Source organism: Eumetopias jubatus, unplaced genomic scaffold (genome assembly GCF_037043125.1).
Source record: "Eumetopias jubatus isolate StellerSeaLion01/CBP00866 unplaced genomic scaffold, mEumJub1_p1.0 scaffold_1, whole genome shotgun sequence".
Taxonomy (NCBI): Eukaryota; Metazoa; Chordata; class Mammalia; order Carnivora; family Otariidae; genus Eumetopias; species Eumetopias jubatus.
Genome location: NW_028274807.1, coordinates 186,108,774 through 186,132,243, shown reverse-complemented (window position 1 = coordinate 186,132,243; position 23,470 = coordinate 186,108,774). Strand labels below are relative to the sequence as shown.

Genomic DNA, 23,470 nt, shown 5'->3' with positions numbered 1-23,470 from the left:
ACTTTTCCTTAAAAATGTAGCAATTGTCATCACACTAGGGTGCGGTATGATGTGGGGAAGCTAGGTCCTTTCGGAGCACGGTTGGGGAATCCTGGGTGACCAAGCCTAATTTCTGGGTTCCTTTAAAAATTATTTAAAACCAAGTGAATTGTTAAAATTGTCCTGTTTAAAGGTGCAAATATGCAGCTACCTCCCACTTTGATAAGTAAAATAAACAAAACCAGGAACCTGGCTGAAAACACTTGGAAAACACTCAGATACTAAGGACTCAGCTTTAGTGGCTTTTAAAAAGCAGAGGAGAACTAAATTGGTTTCCGCTTGGGCAAGAGTTTGTTTCTTTCATGTGTCACAAATCAAAATCGGTATTTCTAGACATTTTGAAAGCCCTACCGGAGAGGGAGTGGGAAAGCATGGAGCCTGGGAGTCAGTCAGGTCTGGCTTCAAGAATTTCTGACCATATGATGCTGGCAAACTTACTTGCCTTCTGACAGCTCAGTTTTCCTACCTGCATAATGGACATAACAAGGTCGATTTTGCAAAGATTTTATGAGGGTTAGCAATAATGCATACAAAGCCTCAGGCCCAGGGTTTGGCTCGCTGAAATGTTCAGTAAATGGGGGTCTTTGCTATTATTTCTCCACTTCCAGTCAAATTATATAATTATAATTAGGCTTATAATTCAGGCTATAATTAGATAAAAGGCAAAAATCAATTTCTAATTTTAAAGTGCTTTTTATATAGCTAGTCCATTGGAAATGTAAGGTTCGAGTTAATCCCGGAAGGTGGCACTCACTTGCCTTATGGAGAACCATCTCTTCTAAATTGGGCACCAGTGTACTTATCTTCTAATAACATTTTCTTTGGTCTCCCATCAAAAAAACTTTAAACGTTGTGGGACAAATCCGATATTTCATTAGCACTTAGGTCCTACCATAAAACTTCTGAGGTTGATGACAGTGTCTTGGGGTTATTTTGCTTGCTTTTTCTCTAGTGATAGGTTTCTCTGGTCCAAGAGCTTTGCAGTCACCACTAGTGTTTATGGGTCATTGTTAGTGACCTTTTGGAAAGAGAAGTATTGAGACTGATTTTAATTCTAGGGCCAGGAGATGCAGCATCTCAAATGTTCTCTAACCCACCCTTCTCAGAGCTAAGCCTGCTATTCTGAGGGTATATATGTGTGTGCACTGTGGAGGTCGCAGTTGGTGAATATATAGCATTTGCCTCCTGCTAAAGCAGGAAAGATTTGCAAACTGGAAAAGGGAAGGTATGGAGAGGTAGAGCTTCAAAACTTTCCTCCTCAGAAATTCATGTACTGAAAAGCCAATTTAATGCCACACGTCTGGAGAGACTGATCACCTACGTATGACTTCCTCTTAAGGATTAAAAAAAAAAAAGTGGGAAATAATTGAGAGAATTGATGGTGAAAACTTGGCGATCTCTACAACATAACAGTTTATCTTCCCAGAAAGGAGAAAGGAACAATTTTATAACCTTAAAGAATTCTTTGGCTTAAAAAAAAATGGGAATTTGGTATCAAACACATTTGGGAAATGCTGCAGACCACACCCACCTAATGCCCATTAGAATACGGAAAGAAAAGTTCTGCTGTAAGAAATCCATAGAACGACAGGGAGGAGGTGATGTTACCCCCCCAGGGGATGTGGCAATGTTCAAAGACACTTTTGGTTATTACAACCAAGGGGATATACTATTGGCATCCAGTGGGTAGAGGTTAAGGTTGCTGTTTAAACATCACACAAGGCACAGATGAGCCCCCCAACAAAGAATTACCTGGTCTCAAATATCAACAGTGCTGAGACTGGGATATCCTGGTTCATACCTATTTACAACCCATGAAATACTTTCTGTACCACTGCCTTAGTCTCTGATCAAAAACACAGTCTGCTACTTCCCAGATAAAATGCAAACTAGGAATTCATCCTGCCTTTAAAAAGTATCCAAAAGAAAAACCTAAATATTCAACTCTGACACCAATTCCTCGATCTAGCTAGACCATTACATACGCACAAATTCTATCATGGATGAGGGAAACACGGACTGCTTGGAAACATAAAGCTAAAAGCAACAAATACATATGACTTATCAGGGCTATCAGAACAATCCAAATATATGAACATGTTGGAGTAGCCCTTGCTTTCTTAGAAACACCCATTCTCATTGATGCCTTTCTTTCCAAAGTTGGTCACTCCAGCTGAACTTGCCATGCAGAATGTCTCTGGATTACACTGGACACATTTGTACACATTTATAACAACCCCCTTCTCCCCCCTCCAGAAAAAGGGTGAGTGACACTGCTTGTGGGTTTGCAAATTCAGTCCGGTAAGGCAACTTTGAGATCTCATACTTTCAGCTCAGCCTTGAAAATCTTTGACTGACCTTGATGGCTTCCTGGAATCCCACATAATATTTAATGGGAAATTCAACTCTCCAGAGAGAATTGTTTTCTGAGAGCTAAACAGTGTCATTCCATGGGGCTTGTAACCGTGACCTCAACTTTGACTTTTGATTAGGAGTCCTCCCTCTCTTCACCAGATGTCTCTTCAGGCTTCCTCAAGCTTGGCACTATTTCAACATTTTGGGTGAGATAATTCTTTGTTATTAGGGGCTACGCTGTGCATTGTAGGATGCTTATCGACATCCCTGGCTTCCATCCATTAGAATTCAGTAGCACCGCTAATCTATTTGTGACATTTGTCCCCAGACATTGCCTAATGTCCACTGGGGCGGGGGGGTAAAAATCACCCCCAATTGAAAACCACGGAATTATCCTAAGGTTTTCAGAAAGTCCAACAAGCTCTCAAAACTGAATTGATTTTAACTTACTTGTTGGGTTGGGGCCAGAGAGCTTTTTTTGGTGGATGGAAGCAGTAAAAGGCCTTCTGAACATCCATCCAAGATCATTAAGGTCTCAGACTAAAAGGGTTGGGAAGTCCTGGTCTCTAGAGAACGTGACATGTACAACGTGAACCCGATCCCCACACACGGCAATGAAGACCTCAATGACAATGAACAAACATGCTCTTCTGCACAGTACCTCCTCCCTGACATCATGTCCCTGGCCTGCCCCTGCTAAGGGGTTCCCGGATATTTCACAACTGATGACGAGGCGACCAATGAGAAGGAAATCATGTTTTCACCAAAAAAAGTTCAAATTGCAACGAAATATGTGAGTTGGTTGACTGAAGGCTTTTTATTAGATGCAAGGAAAATAACACACATTTTTTGAAAAAAAGAAAAGAAAACCTCTTAGTTTTCAAAGGAATCCGGGCTTTACTGGGGAGCAGTAGATTAAAAAAAAAAAAAGGTGAGTCTGCATACAGCCAAGAATTTACTGGAATTTACTGGCAAGGCTTGCAATGAAAGCCTGGGTTTCCCTGGGCAAAGGGGAGCAAAAAATCCCACATCATTCCCAGGGGTCTTTCATTTTAGCTGCATGGGTGGGAGGGGGCTGAGGGAGGAAGGGAGATGGGGACAAGGAGAAGAGAAAGTCATGGGAAAGAAGCCAACGAAAAACTAGGAAAGATTCTGTTTTTGCTGAGCCCTGGCTGCAGCCCTCACTTTTATTATGATGTGATAGTATAAATCTGAGATTAAAAACAGCTTCCTAAAATATGTCAGAATTTTTAAAGTCCTGAAATAAATCCAGACCTACTCTTCACTTCCTTTGAAGTTAAATACACACTCTGAACCTATTTATGTTTCTTTAAGAAATTTTAACAATAACTTATTTTGAAATATATCAGACCTACAGAAAAACTGCAAGATCATCACAAAGAACTCCCTTATCCAGGTTTTCCAGTTGCCAACATTTTACCACGCTGCTCATTCCTCCCTCCCTATATAATGATGGTGTAAATGCATATATGAGTGGCTTGTAGACATAATGTCCCATCATCTCCAAAACTCTACTTTCCCCAAATCAAGGACACTCTCCTACATAAATACCATACAACTCTCCAAGTCAGGAAGTCACTAGTGATACACCACCACCATCTGATCGTGTTTCTTTTTAATTATTCCCTCAGACAGGTTAGCGCTTTATATCCACATTTCTAGGCCAATGCAATCAGGATTTCAGCTCCTGAGTAGCTGGACCCATTCATTCACTCATTTTAATATTGTTTATTCTATGCCCCCTTTGAGTAAGGCAACAAGCTTAAACAGTGGGCCTGTTCAGCCCAAAAGAGATTAAGGTTTGGGGCAATGAAATAAGTGATTTGGTTAATAGGCTTTTCACTTGAAATTGTGGTGACTCTATTTCTTCCTTTGTTTTAGCTATGAAGAAGAAAGCAAACCCACTGTTTTTTCCATTATATTTTCCCTCTCTTTATCTCACACAGTTCCCAAACCATAGCCAAGTCTTATCCTTCACCTGCCATGTGGATGGAGGAATACGTGGTTGGGACAATGAAGGCTGATGAAAGGAACAGAACCCAAAGTGGTGGACTGTCCTACCAATGGGAACAGAGAAGATGCAGCGTTGCCCAAAGAAGAGCTTAGTTTTAGCTCAAGAAACAGTTTGGAAGACATCTCAATGCATTTGATGGGTTTTATTTCAGCCAGAGAGCTTTTAGGGTGAACTCACTTTTTAATAAATTTTAATGTCATTATTCACTTGTAGGGCAGCAGGTTACATTCTACAGCAAACCTTATCACCACAAACATCTGCAGATCCCCTAACTGGCTTTGACAAAATCTGATCTATTGTCCCGATTATCTATAGATCCACTGAACAAAAAACTTAGATTTATTACCCCAGGTTATTTCATTTCTCTTTGTATATTAAAACGTAAGACATATCACCCAATGAGTGTTTATTAAATATGGGATGCTTTTTTTCTCAAAATCTCCTAAAAACCCAAATTTTGCTTTTTATTTGGTTTTAATTTTAAGAGAAATAATTTTTTCATATTCATCCCTTCAGAGCACTGAGCAAACTTGTTAATGGCTGAGGAATTCCAGAATGCTTCAAATAGTTACAATTTGGGAGAGTAGAAAATCTTAAATTTCCTCTTTCCACCCAAGGTTGCATTTTACCACTTCATCAACTGAAGAGTAAAATGAAGGGATTCTATCTTGGGTAAAACTTGGGGCTTGAAAGTCAGAAAGTCCCGGGTTTGAAGCCTAACTCAGCCCCTTCTCAACAGTGTGACCTAGACCCAACTAGTTAACTTCTCTGATGGTGCTAACATCATCAAGTAGAGAGGATTAAATTAGACATTATGGGTGAATTGCTTTGTATAATTCCTAGCAAGAAGTGAATGCTCCAAAATGTAAGTGATTGTTATAATTAAAAAAATCAAAGCCCGGGGCGCCTGGGTGGCTCAGTTGGTTAAGCGACTGCCTTCGGCTCAGGTCATGATCCTGGAATCCCTGGATCGAGTCCCGTATCGGGCTCCCTGCTCAGCAGGGAGTCTGCTTCGCCCTCCGACCCTCCCCCCTCTCATGTGCTCTCTCTCTCTCTCAAATAAATAAATAAAATCTTAAAAAAAATAAAAAAAAATCAAAGCCCTCCCAATAATCATGGAAAGAATTACATTGTGCAAAATTAAGTGAAGGGAAAAAACCCAGCTCTTTTGTGGATAAACTGAAGCTATCAGTTCATCCACTTTCTGAAATACTGAGAATTATTTTACTTATTTCCCATTTCAGTGTACAGCCAAACTGAGAGTGAACGTAACAAATTAATGAGTGCTTTTAAAAAAGAGACCACCGGAATGGTTTAGAGTTTAATTCAGATGTCACCCTAAAGGGAAAAATAACACCACCAACAACTATCTGGCCACTGGAAAAGAAAATTGATGACCTCATCATTTGATCTACAGCCAATGTTGGTGCATACATTTTAATTTCAAGGGGGTGTCAGTGTGGGGCATGAATGTGAATAAATCCACAAGGGCTTTCTTAACACTGAGGAGGCTAAGTTTTGCCAAGCTAAATGATGAGAATCACAGTGATGGAGGAGACACTGCCTCAACCCCGAGTCTTCTGAAGTGTCTTTCAAACACAGCCCCTTAAAGCTGATCTCCTCAACCTTTACCCACAGGGCTCAGTGAATATGAAAAGCTGCCTTCCTGAAACTCCCTTCAAAAAGGGAATGATCTCTTGGAATCCAAGCTTCTACAAGGTGACTACCTGGTGTTTCCCATTTTTGTCTTCTCCTAAAAAGCATCAATCAAGCCTTGCCCTTTTGGCCCATTGAACACATAAACACTCTTTCTCCTTAACTGAACTTACTGCCGCGATGAACTTGAACTCTAAGACGCACAAGAGGAGAGTTGTTTTAACAGCTGCTTTTACATGGAGGCCCTGGAGTTACTACTTTCAGGACAGCTGGTTCTGATAAGGCTCTCTTTGCACTGTCCTATTTTTTCTAATGCCCAGCTGTCAGAGAACACCCACTGCAGAAGCCACACAACAGAAGAAAGGCAGGAGAATGGTACTCACTTGGATGTAAGGGCATCCTACCTCGGGACTCTTTACAAGCTGACATGGGGTTTTTCTCTCCAACTTTCTTTCATAAGTTTATTGATTTCTTGGCTAGTTGAGTATTAATTGCTAAAGACGCACTGTTGTCTGAGGTTGCCCTGTCCAATATGGTAGCCACCAGCCACAGGTGGCTGGTTAAATTAGAGTAATTAAAATGAAATGCAATGTAAAGGGGAGTATCCCTGTTGAACTTAGCCACATTTCAAGTGCTCCATATTAGCCACATGGGGCTAGTAGCTTCCATACTGGAAAGTAAAAATAGAAAACATTTCCATCATTGTAGAAAGTTACCAGACTGCATTGGCCGAGGCATATGCTCTTTCTAATAAGAGAAAGGGGATGCAGATCTGGCTAAGAATAATAGTTTTTTAGGCTCAGCCTTTATTGATTACTTTCCACACTACTTCCTGCACACTCTTTTTTTTTTTTTTTTGGCTGCGAATGTTCCATTTTATAAATTTTTGGAAAGGGAAGTTGTGGTCTTTAAAACCACCCATGAAAATGATCCCACTTTAGAGGAAATAAAACAACAAGAAGCGAAGGTGGTGGCGTGGCAATCCACACATTCCAGATCTTTTTATTGGTAATCATTAAATAACACAGGGGAAAATAAACCTCAGCCAGGACTTCCCACGCTTGTGTGGAGGCTGAGAACACTAGCAGGGGGAGATGGAAAGCCAGAGGCCCTCTGCTTACCCTGGCTTTCAGACCACTGAACTCATGTCTGGGTTATAACGTAAGGGTGAATAGAAGCACACTCTCTGATAGGAGGTTTTTTAAAAGTTCCATGCCACCAGCCAGGGAGCATTTATCCCTGAAAATGATTGTGTAATTGTACATTTAAAAGGAAAGATAGGAGTGATAATTTTTATTTAGTGAACAAAGATCATTAGGAACGCTGTGTGTTCTTCTCAGAGCAATCTGTATTTTTGTTTTTGTGATTGTAATGAGGCTGCCAGAGAAAAAAGCGTCAGTTCTTTAATTACATGTATAATTGGTTTTATTTGTTTAATACCATATTTTCTCCTTCTCCACTTGAATGTATCGCTCTGACTTGTTCACTGCTGTATCCTTAGCACCTAGAACAGTGCCTGGCTCACAGTCGGCACGTAAAAAGTATTTGCTGAAAAATAAATGATGACCACTCCCCCCTTTTTTTTAAAGGAATGACCTAGAATTATTTACTCCCTCTCCATAAAATAAATCTTCCTCGACTGCCTTTACTAATCAGGATTCCCTCCCAACCAATTAGACGTGGACTCAATCTCTACCTCCCACTCCACATTCCAAAGTTCCCATTCCTTCCCGTTCCGGAGCGACAACTCGCTGACGGGGGTCACTGAGGAGACCTATACTCCTCCTCAGGGTCTAATAACTCTCCTATCCCTGCTTCCCCCACCTTTGGACTTTTAAAAACTGCAAAAATAGAAATCTGTCAAGCTATCATGAAATATGAGCTGTCAGGAGGCAGGAACAGAGTCTCCCATAGGCATACAATCACTGTAAACAATGAAAAACCAAAAAAGCCCGCTAAGTTTTATCTCCAATTAGATAGATGCGGGCCAGTGTTTTGCTTGTTTTGATTAAAAAAAAAAAAACAAGTCTTATTTTTAATACTCCATATTGATAGAGCCAAATAATGTATTTCTTATTTCTTTTTTTAAAAGGCACCAGCAGTATATTTAAGATGTGTCTTCATTAGTAAAAAAAAAAAAAAAAAAAAATCTCTTGTTTATAAAAAATGCGTATGCATTTAATGTGATATTCCTTATGGTCAAAATCTTTATATCCTCCTCCTAATCTGGCTAATGTGATAACATTAAAATGAAACAAATGTTTTGCCATTCCCAAAACATAACCAGTTGTTTGAAGTGTTTATAATCACTGGTTATGGGAATTTACCAATACAGAAATAAATTTGGAATTTCTGTGGCTGGAGTCAAACAGACAATATCAATATTAGCTAAATAATGTTGAGGTTGATGAAGTCTGAGTTTTAGGTATACCCTTTATTGAATATCAACAGGAGTTTAAAAAATCATTCTGAATATGGCTGTTTCTATCACATGAAGCAGGATTAATACAGTCAGTATACTGACACTGACATTTTATTACAGTAGATGATCACATAGTCAAATGGAGTCATAAAAGCACCACCCTCATGGGGTAACATGGGGGCTAAATATGATGTGTGTTTGCTTAACTTGGCTTGGTACGTAGTAAATACTCTGTAAAAGTTAGCTATCGTCATCTGCTTTGGAGAAGTTATCTTATTTCACACCTTATATAAACCTCAAACTCACATAAGGACTCCCTGATTTTGGTCCTTTCAACCCTCAATTACCATACTAAACCACATGTCAAATAGAGGCTCAACAGGAGCACATGGAACCAATAGGCATCAGGGGTCATCTTTATGAAGTACACTTTCTTCAAAACTGCAGGCTCTCTTAAAATTTCCAGGTTTGATGTGATCATATTTTATTTTTCTTTAATAAGAAATTCTTTCTGAAATGTATTGCAGGTGAACAAATAACAAAACTGACAAACATTGAAGTCTTTCATGGTTATCTGAACACAAAGAATAAGGTGTGATCAAATTTGTGCACATTAGGTTAGTGTTTTCCTGTCCCTAGCTCTTCTTACATATTTAGAACCATTTCTTTTAATCATTCGTTTTGTCTTCTGGCTATGTTTTATCATTATCTACAAATTCAATAAATGGAGCATTCATATTTCATAGTTGAGACTCAGTGAATCAGGACAACAGTATTAGAAAAGAAAAAAACCCAACAAAATGTTAAGCCTTGTATATTTTTGTTTATATCCTAAGCATCATTTCCAATTCAGAATTTTTTTTTTAAGTATCCCTTTAAAATACACATTTTAAACTACCCAATTACATAAAGCTTGCCCAGGTTGGCCGCTCAGGTTTGGGAGAGGGACGGTACAGGTTGGAGGGGATTTACAAAATTAAAATGTATCTTTTAAAACCAAAAGAAACATACACATGCATTTCTAATTCACATAGCCTATTTGCCTTTACAGTTTGCTGATAAACACTGATTTTTAAACATTGTATATAAAATTAAATAACATGGAAAAAATAAATATGCTTTATTATATAAACACATAGAAATCTGTACCGCTCAAAATATTCAGATAATACTAGGCTTGGCTGCTCAAAACTGTATTCAGAAAGTATGGTAGTGATATTTACAGTCTTTATTTTTGCTAGAGATAGATGCAGTGAGGTGATAAAATACTGTTGTCAGACATTTTCTCTTCCTACCTAAGGAAGCTGCAAACTTTAATATGGAAAATGAGGTAGACACAAATTCATAAGTTGGCCAGGCAGAAACAAAAGCACAGTTCCTTCGTGAGCTCATAAATTCTCATTATTTGGGTCGACAAGCATTATTCCAAAGCACCTAAAGCAAGGCTCAGAGAACACTTTCAGGTTTGTCGTGAAAAACCCCAACAAGCAGTTTCTCCTAAGGAGAACCACGGTCTCCAAGATGATCAGCAAGCAGGTACATGGGGCATGGCAGAAAGGAATGCTACAGGACCAGCTTGGAGAGGTGATACCACCTGCAACCTCTGTTACTTTCCTTATCTCGATGGATCTGCTTACTGTTGCTGTTGCGGATTTTTAACCTGCTTTGTGCTGTGGTTTGACAGCACAGAGCACTCTTTCCAATGTATTCTCTAGTGATGGGACATGGGCATTCCCTCCTCAGTCTGCTCCCAGAACTCCGCTCCCAGGCCTGACTGCAGGAGCCGACTGAAAGGCATATCAGGGTAAGAACCTTATTTTGAAATCAGCACGTTACCAAGTAAGAGTGCAAGGACACATTCAAAATAGGACAGAAAAGGCTGGATTTTTGGAGGCTGTTTTTCATCATCTTGATTCTAAATCTGCAAGGACACGAGCCAGAACTAAGGGTCTAAAACAGGCACTTGAACCTGACATTCACCTAAGCTTCATTTTAGAGACTCTGGCAGCCACGCTAACGGTGATGTGGGTTTCTTTCCTAAATATCGAAATACCTAAAAACCCTAAATACCGTAACAATTGTTGAATGAGGCCATCTCCCTTTTGACCTTGGAAAAGGCCTATCCTGCACAGCAGCAAGTTGCTTCTGAACACTATCTCTAGTAGGGGGAAAATCTGGGGAGAGAAAGCAAAACCTACTGAAGGACAAATTGCTACCCTCGGTCTCTAATAAATCGAGTTGGCTTTCAAGAGAAAGCAACGCGTTAGCACCTCAAGTATACTTTTTGTTGTTGTTAATTTCACTGTCAGTTACAATGATGAAGCACCATAGGAGTGGCTTTATGGCTATTAACACGATTCACTGAGGTATGCTTAAATTTAGAATTGCTCAGAAATTGTACCAAAGCATCCACGAAAATCAACATAAAAGTAAAATCAAAGTCCTACAAGTAAGAACCTGAAAGACTGCCCTCACACACATATTTAAGTAATATATTACAGATGTATCTACTTAAATAAAATGCTTTTGATTTCATTTTTTAAAAATCACAATGAGAAGCCTTGCACAGGTGGCCTTGCTCCTAGACTGCAGAGGCATTTAAATATATACTCGAGTAACGATTGCTTTACAAAGGAAGCATGAAAATCATATTGGTGGCAAAAATAGTTTCAAAATCCATGTATTCTCTTCTGTGTATAACAGGGCATTAGCATCTCTTTCCCTCTCTTTTTCTGTGTGTGTTTCAGAAAACTGTGTGCAGGCCTAAGAAGAACAACTACAATAAAAATCTTAATGTTTTCAGTTAAATTAGCAGGTCATATTTTAAGATTTAAGCTCTTAAAACATCTGTGGGAGAGGGTGGTGATCCTGTGTAAAAAAATTTGAGTGGTATTTAGAAAGCATTCAAGGATGAGAATGCTATGGAAACAAATATAATATACATTATACATTGTATATAATGTGTATACATACACATATATGCATACAGTATATAATATTTTATGATTATACACACACGTGCACACACACACACACACACACACACACCCTCTGAAGGGTAGGGGATATTTTTGGGTCAAAATTAAAGAAAACAACTTTTTAGAGGGCTAGTAGTTTCTGAGACACAACTCTGATGTGGTGTAGCTGTTGGCTGAGTGAACAAGGTAAAAATATCATGGGCTCAAGAGGGACAATTTCATGAAAAATAATCTGTCATAGGTGACTGAGGGAAGCAGGGAATGCTGGGGGATGTTCCTGACATTCCATGGTCATTTCTGATCTTTTTCACAATGTTCACTTTGGGAGGGTGCCAGTACTGCAAACAAAATGTTTCGGGTGAATATATATCTGACTCCGAGTGGCATTTCTTAAGCTCTTGAATGAAAGCCTGACAGCCCAGCTAACTAGTACCAGGAGAGATGATACTACTCTACATTTCTCTAGCTTTCTACTTAAGACTAAGTACAACGGTTATAGACCTAGGTTCTACCTGCAGACACAATCTCAGATCCTGAAACCCTTGGTTCTTAGAAGCATCAACAGGTATTAGTCATTTCACTTCAGTTAATCTGTTCTTTATCTGGTTTCAGGAATGGTTAGGACTTTTCCTCCAAACCCTATAGAATAAAAAAGGCTTGCAGATATGACTTCATATACTACTAAATTCAGATTCAGTGCAATTAATGTATTTACAGAAACATTTACTCTATTTACATGAACCAGCCCTAACGGCTCCACAGATTACAACACAACTTAGCGAAAGTACTGTTTTGACATAGCCGACTTTCTGTTTGCCAAGAGCTGCCCCAGAAGTTTGCATAGTATTTACAGTGGCAAACCTGTCTCGCGATGTCAGCTAAGCAGATAGCAAGGGAAGCCTAGGACCAAAGCAAAAAAATCGTCTCAAGCGACGGGCTTTGTGTCTTGGGGAAAGAGAGAGAACATTTCGGACACCTTGAAAGGCTCCAAGTCATGGAGTCCAGTGTTGTTGGTCTATTGCATTTTCACAATGATTTCAGTCTATTTTGTGGGCACAGCCTTTGTGGTCACTGAGTTGAGTATGTACCCAAGTCACATAGAGGCAAATTATAGTCACAGAAGAAAAAATTGCTTTGGCCTCAATATGCAGGTATCTTCCCCCAAAAGTCAAAACTCCCACAGTTTAGGAAAGGAAAGAATGTCTGCTATTGAGTTGTCCGCTGAAATCACTTTGGAGCTTCATAACTACAAGAAACTTATTTCATTTCTTTAAAATATCTACATAGACAGTCTTGCTTTTCTAAAAAAAATAAAACAAACAACAAAAAAACCAGAAGCTACTTCTTGACATTGGCCCCAGGCCTATATGAGGTACACGTATTTCTGTAAAGTCACTTTGGCAAAGTCACAAAACATTAATTCTGTTGTGTGTCAGTATGAAAGAAATCATAGACCACAGCCCAGTTTCAGGGATGCCCTTGTGATTAGGACAACTGTGTGTCGCCGAGGAGTGCCCCAGAATACCCTGGAACTGGGTCTGTTAGTTAAGATAGTTTGGTTAACAAACATTAATAGGGCCGTACCGAACTCCAAGGGCCAGTATTCCATGCAGCGTCTTGAGGACAAGCATGTATGTTACACTGCTCACGATCGGGAGGCTTATCGAGGATTTCACAGCTCAAATCTGGAAACCGTTCACCGCTGGGCCGCTGACAGACCACCAGTCTTGTCCGCAAGCCTCCACCACATAGCTTAGTGCACTGGAAGAAGAGAAAGCAAAGCTGTAGTCACTCTGAACAGCCAATGACAAATTGTATCTTCTTTCCTGTAAGAACCATTTCTTCACCAAATTCTATCACGGCATCGGGCAAGGGAAGTCTCTAGGTGGACCCAAGCTAAATTACCAACCTATTTATGTACAACAGACTGGAACAGTCTACCTTAATGGTAGACACTGTTTATTGAGTGTGTCCTCATCACCTGTACCAAGTGCTTTTACAGGCAGTCTCTCATCAGAGGAGACTCTAATTATGTGCTCCGTTTTTACAAATGGGACAAGTGAGCTTAAAAGAAGTTAATTAACTTGATCAAGGTCAATGCAATAGCAAGTGACTAGATAAGACTGCAGCCGTTTCTTTGATGGATACGAAACCAAAATTCAAAAAAATAAAATTCCGTACACCACCCAGTACACCAAATAAAGGATATAATGACTTAGTTGGGTTTATTTTCTGGCAACTTCTAAGAAGCTGTAACCAACTTTTGGCTCTTCTGTGACTCCAATCTCCAGAGACCTTTATGACGTTATGATATTTTATGCTCTCTCTGAGTCTTGGGATAATGATGACTTTCCCGGGGATGAATAAACAACGTGGTGGGAACGTTGGATAAAGCTCTGACTCTGGCTAGACCCAAACCTCTGAGGCAGGAACAAGTTGTATTTCTTGGAGAGTGCTGCTGTGCTCACATCCAGGAACACTGACATTTGGCTCTCCTGCTGTGTCAAGGCCAGATCTCCCACAGAATTTGGAATGATCTGGTCTGTGCTGACAGCAAGCGTCACAGTGAATGCGTGTACTCTCCTGGCTTTGGTCCAATTACAGAAGCTTAATCACAGGCCCCACAGGACAGAACTCTGTGAGGAGTTTTGGGAAACCCGTAATACATGAGTCTTGAAGCCTGACTCCCCCTTCCTGCCTTTCATCAAAGCCCTCCAGAATGACGTACTGTCAAGCAAAGTCAACAGAACACTCTGTTATGACTTCCTATGATTACTAGGTTATGTGAAAGTAGACATGGGATTTCGGTTAGCCAGGAGTGTGGACTAACGTGCCCACCCATCTCATTTGTCTTTTTCCCCTCTTGGCACTGGGGTCTCCAAGATGTTAATCCCCACGTTTTATTTTATAAATTTTACAGTCAAGACAGACCAATGCAACAAAGCTCTGACTATGTGCTCTCCCTGTGGACTCAAGAGTAGAGAGACATATTCTTGGTTAATTACACACAAAACAATAAGCATCTAAGCCCTACACAGAAGAGCGGCTTGAAAACCCTATTTGATAATAATAATACTAACGATAAACAGTAATAGTAGAAATGATAATGATTATCATTATTCTAATAGCAGTTAACTCTGATTGAAGACCATGTGCTAGGTATTTGACACACTATCTCATATACTAGTCATGAATTGGTGCCATTATTATTCCCATTTATAGATGGTGCTATAGATATTGGCAAAGTTATATAATTTGCCAAGGCCACAAAGCTTATGAGAGTCACGGCTGGGAGTAGAATCCAGTTTTGTCTGCTCCCAACACTCTACTGCCCCTCATTGGTCAGAGGATGCCACTCTTAAAAGGTAACAGCTGAAGAATTTTATTATTTGATATTATACAGCTAATTATTCTCTTCCATCATTAAAATGCATCATCACTGATGGGAATAACAGCACCTATTCATTCTGGTTTCATCAAGGATTTGAAATACTAGGATTTGGTTTCATCAAGGATTTTAAAGATGCCATGGGAGTAAGAGTACATCACAAACACCCCAAAACTATGAAAAAAGATGGTAACACTGTCACGGACCAATTTAACACATATTTCCCATTACCTTAAAAGTGTCCATATTTTAATCAACAGAGGTTAACCCATAATTTAACCTAGCATTTATCTGCATGCTTTGCTAATTTTCCTCTCCTATGTATTTAAAAACTCTCTCTAATTGGTAATAAATGCACTCTTAAAATAGTTCAGAATTAAGACAGGTCTCCTGGTTAATCCCAAATCAAGAAGCTTTCACTAGAACTCGTTCTTCATCCTTAAACTATGAACGGCAGCAGTTTGGTCAGCAAAATCACTCTGTGTTTTTTCCGGAGGACGGACAAACGGATGGCTCTCTCTCACCTCTCCCCAGTTGCCGTAAGCCCATTGAGGACAAGGGCCAGATTCACAGGCTCTTTGCTCATCGGGTTTTATTCTCTCCACGCAGTCATTTGCGGTGTATCCATTTTCATCCTGACACACAACCACACGCCGCTGGGACCCACCAGCACAGGTACTGGAACACTGAACACAGCAGACATCAGTCAACAGGTTAATCCCTACCTCGATCTGCAGTTTAGGGACACAAAAAGCAGCTGGTTGGAAGGTCAGAGACAAATGTGACAGAATGCGTTCTCAAGTCGTCCAGACAATGGACAGAAAGGAAGCACAAGAATTTCCCTTTTGTGGGGCTGTTCACTGCACATGCCTTATAAACACCCAGGCAGCAGAAACAGGGCTTCCCCTTTGCACACATTAGGACCTCAGGAGGCGTTCAAAAGATGCCCCAGGGATGATAATGTCTTGTGACTTCCAAAGCAGTCCCATTTAATATCTTCCTTCAACCCCTCTGTATCCCGGAGAAGTATAGAGGTGTTGTTGATGGACACCATAGTCTATGAGAGACTCTTTCCTTTTCAAAATCCCAAGTGCTTATTTAGATCCAACGTTTGACTTCCCTTTCAATGCCGAGGTCAAATTGCATGCTTAATGACACATCAGTTGTTGAAATTGGGCTTCCATATTAACTCATTCAATTATCCAAAGCATCATGGAATGTCACTTAGACATCATTTCCTTGCAGGGAATGTTCCTTTCTCTCTCTTCACAGTAGCCTCGACTTTAGTGGCCGATGGCAGCAAGATGTGTGTTGTAATTTATTTTTTTACTTCCACAAGGACCTTAATTGGATTCCATATTGACAAGCCTCTCTTCAGGGGCACTTTCTGTCTACTCTTCTCTCTCATGGTTGTCACAGAATTATGTTTGCATTTCAGCTAATTTCCCACACAAGCTTCTCATAGTTCTCTTATTTATCTACATCTTGAGTGTTTTTTTCTTTCCACAATGAGCTTATCTTTTCAAAACCAATGTGTTTGCTAGTATCCTTCACTCTGACCCTTAACTTGTAAAATCAGTTTGCCTATAAAAAAACCCAACTAGTCCTCAAAGCAGTGCAATTCCCATGAATTATTTAGTAAGCCTCCAACTGCACTGGCAACATTTTTTTTTAGTTCTGGGTTCTGATGGCAGATTTGTGCTTTCTATCAAACCCTAGCTCAAACCTGGGTTACTTCAAAATACCTGCAAACAATGCTTCTCACTGTTCAGCTTCTTCCAAATAAAGCTGTGAATGTGTTTTTGGGCTTATTGCATTGGACCCAAGTTCAATTTCTCTGCCTCTACTGGACAAATTATGTGTCACTATAAAATACGTTGGATGTAATTTTAAAATGTTGAACAGGAAAACAGATTTATGACTTCTCTCTGAGAAAATATTTAGGAAATTTCTGATTTATAAAAAATTCCATCACTATTCTCTGAGGATTCTGATATTATGACTCTAAACTTGAACATACTTGTTTTCTGTTTTTAAACAGCTTAGGACATCAGAGAAAGCACAGAATCATTATTTTAATTGACTTTGGGGACCAGAATTTATAATGTTAGGAAGGAACTTCCATACTGTAAGTACATCTGTAATATACATTTTGGCCCTTGAATTTTTCCCTTCATAATACAATCTTGTATCATTCTTTTACTATGTCACCTATGAGCATTACTGCCTCAATGAAATGGCAAGCTCTTTGAAGGAGGGTTCAATGTCATAACTTGTGTTTCTGTTAGCTCCCATAACACCAGTCACAGGATATGTACACCACTTGCCTGTCCAATTAAAGTTAGTGGAAACACCACCTCTATGAACCACATGCTACCCTCCCTTAAATATGGCTGACTAGAGCAGGCTGGTCACCTGATCTAAGGCCAACCAATCCATTGGCTACCCAGTAACCAATCAGATGGTTCCTATTGAAAATCCGACCAAAGAGAACTATGGAGTGCTTAGCTGGGGCCAAGCAAGTACACTGCACAGTCTTGAACTATCTGAACCCAGGGCCTGTTTGGGTCTTTATAATCCCATAGTGTTGTACATAATTTTTTTCAGGTTCAATTTGGCCTTTTTTTTTTTTTTAGTTAATAGGGATTCTTAGTTCTATTCCATGTCACAGAATTTCACTCTTGACCTCTTTTGTTAGTAATCTGCCTGTCATTTTTTTTAAAGATTTTATTTATTTATTTGAGAGAGAGGGAGAGAGTGAGGGAGAAGGAGACAGAATCTGAAGCAGACTCTGCACTGAGCACAGAGCCCGACGTGGGGCTCGATCCCACCACCGAGAGATCATGACCTGAGCCAAAACCAAGAGTCAGACACTTAGCCGACTGAGTCACCCAGGCGCCCTGCTGCAATCTTCCTGTCCTTTTAAGATGACATATTTCCCTAGGTAAACCTTTATTTGAATAAAACCTGCACCCATCATCCACACTGGCCAAAATAAGAAAGAATGGTCTTTGCAGGAGCAAGAGGTGAGGGACATCTGCTTTTCTTACCTGCCTAGCATACTTCCCCTCATATCTGGAAGCCCAATTCTCCTTAAAGGAACCATTTCTTCCCCAGTGGATGTCATCTTGTGGGACTACATCAAAAACTAATGATGTACTCTATGTTGACTAACATAACATGCTAAAATAAAAAAAATAAAATACACTGCCCATTCCTGGTCAATGAGTGGGCAGGTAGAACAAGCTGGGTCTCTGAGACTCTCCTGAGAATTTGAATCCTGAGCAGGGTAGATGAGAGTTAAAAGGGATTTATTAAGATAGAAACTCCCTACAGAAATTATCCTCTAATTTCTGCTCCATCTAGAGAGGGGTTGACAAGACACAGCATGAAGGCCAAATATGACCCACTACCTGTTTTACAAATAAAGTTTTATTGGAACGTAGCCATGCTCACTCATTTATGTATTGTCAACACCTGCTTTTGTGCTGTAACAGCAGAGCTGGTTAGTTGTGACAGAGACTATATGATCCACATCACAGAAAATACTTATTATCTGGTCCTTTACAAAAAAGATTTGCCAACTGCTGAGCTCTAGCTCTAGCTCTAGCACACACTGAAGATGCTCTGCCCTCTGTCTCTACTGGGGCCAAATGAAAAGTTTTGTTTGTTTGTTTTATTTTCATTTGAAAGAGTCAGCTGCTTTTCTTTTGTTCACAACCAGAGACTCCTGATTGGTAACAAGGGGGAAAATCTCACACAGGGTTCAAGTTTATGCAGAAATGTACTATAAAATGAGGTTTTTATGCCAGAATCCACTGAAAACATTAGATTCCCATCCTCCAGTGTTCATGATTCTTTGACACCTTTCCTGCCATGGAAAACAGGAAGAATCACACAGTTTGTGTACTGCACCAAGCAAAGATGCACGTACATTCCACACACTCCTGGGAGCAGGTCAGGCACATCAAGCTAGAGCCGAAAAAAATCACATTGTCCATCTTCAGCCTCACTTATCTTAGAAAAAAAAAAAATCCCTAAACAAAAAACAGGCACAATGAAGCAAAGAATGGTATTGCCCATTGCTGCAAAAAGGTTACTTAATCCTCCCTAATTGGGAACACTGCCCAAGGGCAGAATCATTCAATTTTAAAAGAATGCATCATCTCTGAATGTAGTCCTAAGTAAGAATAGCTTTAAAATTTTTTTTAAAAGAGCTCTAGTGCTATCATTAGAATATGCATGTGAGTTTGGAAATTTTTCAACCAGAAAAATTGTGGGACACTCAGTGATTACCTCCCTTGATCACCCTCTAACTTCTCCGAACCCAAATCTCTTTTAACCCAGGCAAAGGAAGCCTTAAAGTGGAGAGCGAGCAAGGAGAATGAGAGAGAAGGTCCTGGGCAATGGGGCAGATGTTCGGCATACAACCAATACTTGTAGTGGGTGAAAAATGCTTGGTGGCTAATCAGTATTCACAGGATAGGGAATCTCATTTACTGAAACATAACCACGGTGGGAAGCAGACAGTTTCCTTCTAATGCTTTTTAGTTCAGAAATAATTAAACACAATTAGTGGTACAAGAAGGAAACTAATAGTAAACAATTAAAATGAAGACCCCAGAGTGATTACTAGACACCTTCTAATTCCCCACACCTAGGCAGGATCCCTTGCTACCTTACCCCACCTGCAGTTCCATTAGACACCTCCACTAGTCCACAATATAATGATTTTGGGGAAATTATTCAGTAAAAAACCCAAAAAGATTCAAAGCATATTTTCCCTGTGACTATTAAATATCTTTCAAGGTCTTCCTAATGTGAAGGACAATGATGAGAATAATGAGAAAGTTCTCACTCTGGGGCGGGCAGTGTGCAAATCACATTTACTACAATCCAGAAAAGCTGGAATTATTGTTTACTTTGTTTTACAGATGATGAACCTCAGGCCTGTGGAGAATAGGGGACCCACTAAAGACCTCAAAATTTGAAAATGCAAGTCTTTGGCTCAAACAGAGGCATCTTCACTCAGTGGCTGTGCTGTCAGTCATCAGGTTATGATATTTCTCCCCCAGCACAGAATTATCTAGACTAGTGTGGGTCCCCAGTCCAGGACAATCTACTACTATAAATTACACAGCGACCATGGCACTTTGAGACTCTGCTCATCTGGAAAATAGCAAGAAGGAAAATGACTTTCCTAAGAGCTCCCTTTCAGAAAACTTCCTCTGTGCTTTTAATTTCCTTCAGGTAGGAGCTGCCTGCCGCCCCAGCCTCTGGGATTCATCATCACGTCATCATGGTCTTCCCAGCACCACCTAGGAGCCACGTGATCTTGTGGCCCACCTGTGACACGCCCCCCTCTACCCAGGTAGGGTAGCTTATAGGTTCCTGCAGACACTATCGGGGGACACTTTTCAGGGACTGAAATGAATCCATTATGGTTCACCCAAAACAGATGAAAATGTACAATGCCAATCCCTTGTGAGAAAAAAGGCTTCAGAGGTCCAAAACAGATGAAAATGTACAATGCCAATCCCTTGTGAGAAAAAAGGCTTCAGAGGTGTTTCTAATCTGTTTGCCTCCCAAAGCTGAAAGTGTGAAAGAGAAGAAAGCAAAGTAGAGAAAGCCTTCAGGGAATACTCACTGCTCCCCAGGGGCCAGTCCTCCACTGGTTTCCACCAAGCACATGGGTGCGGCTGGGGCCGGCGCTCCGGGGGCGGTAATCCTCACTTTGGAAGGGGTGCTGAGCGAGACCACTCTCTGGGGTCCGCTGAGGGCACGGTGACATGGAACAGTCCTGGTCGGTTTCTGGGATGTAATCTGGGTCACACTCACTCTGATCAATCACGTGGTCATTGTAGTTGACACATACCACTTGCCGGGTGGCCCTGCCTTGCCCACACGTCACGGAGCACTATGTTGAACATCCAGAAAGAGAAAGAATTGGTCACTGGCAGTCACAAATCCAGCCGTGTGCATTTTCTGTGAATGGCCCTCTGCTCACCCCACTGCTCAGGCCCCAAACCTTGGCGTCATCCTTGTTTGCTCCCTGTCTTTCCACCCTGCAGCCATTTCATTGAGAAACCCTGTCAGCTCAGGAGTCACTTTCCACCCCCAATCCAGCCACTTCCCATCATCTCCACAGTCACCTGGCCCCAGCCAGGACTACAGCAATGGTTTCTTCGGCCGGGATGCTGCTTACAGTCTGGACACCCTCCACCCCAGCCCAAGTCTGTTAACATATCACAAACCATGACCCCTGCAAATCAAAGATCAGGCCATTCTCTCCAGTGACTTCCCAATTCACTTTGAATAATGTCCAAAGCCATCTTGGCCTGGAAGGCCCTCTGCATGGCCACTGGCTACCTCCTTGACCCATCTCCCGTCATTCTCCACTCACTGCACTCCAGCTAAACTGGGCTTAGGGATGTTTCTTGAACATGCCAAGAACTCCCTACTCAGGATCTTCGCACCTGCTCTACCTTTTCCTGTACAACATAGATGTCCACTGGACTCACTCCCTCACTTTATTCAAGTCTTGCTCAATGTGCTGTTAGGCCTTCTTTGACCACCTTATCTAAAAGCACATCCCATCTTTCCTTATGCCCTTATTCTGCCTGACATTTTTCTAGTACTTGTCAGTGTTTGTTGCTATATATATATCTATTTCTTTATTTGTTCATTGATTGGAACCTCCATCGGAATGATCTCCATGAAGGCTGGGGCTTTATTATTTGCTGTTCGCTGCTTTTTCTGTACTAAGCGTTTACAAATATCTGGGGCACAGACAGATGTATTTAATGGATGGATGGACGGATGGACGGATGGATAGACAGACTGAAAGCTCAAGGCATGAGAGTGAGATTATCTACCATTTATTGAGCACCTACTTTGTACTAAGCATTTAGCATAAGTAACCTCAAATAATACTTAAACAATTTTGTAAGGTAGGTATTCTTCTTTGGTCTTTTAAGAGGAGAAACTGAGGCTCAAAGACTAGCCAGACTGCTCAAGGTCATGCAGCCAGTAAATGTCAAGATCTGGATTTTTACAAGGCTTTCTTTGAATCTACTGCTCCAACTTCATACATATGTTATGATATTTATTGAGATATTAATTCTCTATTTTCCTTATGGCCTCTTTTCACCTATCCTAAGCTTTGTATTTCCTGGGCTCTGGGATTTTTGCAAGGCAGAAAGCAGGGACTGCCTGAAGACAACAGTTTTTCTTTTTTCTGTTTTTTTTTTTTTTAAGATTTTATTTATTTATTTGAGAGAGAGAGCACGAGCTGGAGCATGAAGAGGAGCAGAAGGAGAGGGGCAAGCAGACCCCACGCTGAGTGCAGAGCCCCACTCAGGGCTCCACGCCATGACCCTGAGATCATGACCTGAGTGGAAATCAAGAGTTAGACGCTTAACTGACTGAGCCACCCAGGTGTTCCAAGAAAGATCTTTCTACCTTCCCACTCTGGACAGGGAAGCCAGAGCCACTGGACTTCAAGAGACTGAGGTGATAGGAGGCATCCAGACTCCAGGTAAGAGGCCCTCTCCTTTCTCCCCTCTTCTCCCTGGCACATTTGGTGCTCTGCCCAGCCTATTCCATTCTTGTGTGACTCAGTTAACACAAGGTTTTCCAGTCAATCCAACAGGATGGGGCAAAGGACACTGCACACTGATTTACACATTTTAACAACATCCATTTCTTGCACATCTGGTTAAGATTCATCCCAGCTGTACATATATGGGGTTAAATAATTTAAATCACAGACTAAGTGATTTAATAATACCCATTGTAAAATAGTGCCCATTGACATTTGGGACCTGTCACTAGTCATCCTCTTATGGTCCCCCCAGTCATTTCCCAATTCCAAAGAATCCACTCGCTTACGGGGCTCCAGTCCAAAGCCTTCCACTGCCCACAGGGGGTCACAGAACATTCTTCCTTTGCCACTGGTCTGGGCAGGGTGACACAGGCGCTCTCGTCAGCCACAGAGCCGCCCTCATCCCGGCAGCTGACATATCTCATCCGAGTACCTTTTCCACAGGTGGCTGAGCACTGGGTGTTGAAGTGAAATAATGCAGGCGTGTTATTTTGAAACAATGATTCACTGGACAGTAACCCACTTTCTATAGTCACGTCAGAGAACCCCTGCCTCCCCTTCCACCCTCTCTATGTCTTCCATCTATTTCTTACTGGTGTCCAAGACCCAAATCGCCACTGGGTTCTTGGTGCACTGTGTGTGCTTCTCCTTGCTTCCGGGACAGCTGGGGGAGGGTGACAAGATGGTAAATCGCAGTCCTAGATGGGAGAAGGGGGAGAAAAGCCAAAGTTACTTTGAAGTCAAGTCCATGCACACTTTAATGGGCAAGGCGAATAAAAATCTTAGGGCTAAAAATTCCAAGACCTCAGATTTCTGTGTGATTCTGGGCAAATCACATGTCAACTGTCAGCCCCAATGCTTTCACCGATAAAATGGGGTATAATCTGAGTCCCTCTGTGAGTGCACTGATATAGGGCAGGGCTTTCCTGAATGATGTTTAATACCATAGTTATTTGCCTGTTCATGTGGGAAGAGAAAAAAATATTGTAAAATG

At 40.9% G+C, this 23,470-nt stretch overlaps 1 protein-coding gene across 3 annotated transcripts in view; it reads right to left on the bottom strand.

The window, feature by feature from the left end:
• ADAMTS9 (ADAM metallopeptidase with thrombospondin type 1 motif 9) overlaps positions 1-23,470 on the bottom strand; it is a 156,351-nt gene that overhangs the window by 53,937 nt on the left and 78,944 nt on the right. For all 3 annotated transcript variants that reach the window (XM_088021881.1, XM_028110425.2, XM_028110427.2), the window contains 5 exons: positions 23,070-23,174; positions 22,764-22,931; positions 20,521-20,790; positions 15,398-15,559; positions 13,070-13,246 (listed from right to left, as the gene is read on the bottom strand). In XM_088021881.1, the coding sequence (XP_087878007.1) occupies positions 13,070-13,246; positions 15,398-15,559; positions 20,521-20,790; positions 22,764-22,931; positions 23,070-23,174 (882 nt within the window). The remainder of the gene's footprint in view (positions 1-13,069; positions 13,247-15,397; positions 15,560-20,520; positions 20,791-22,763; positions 22,932-23,069; positions 23,175-23,470) is intronic.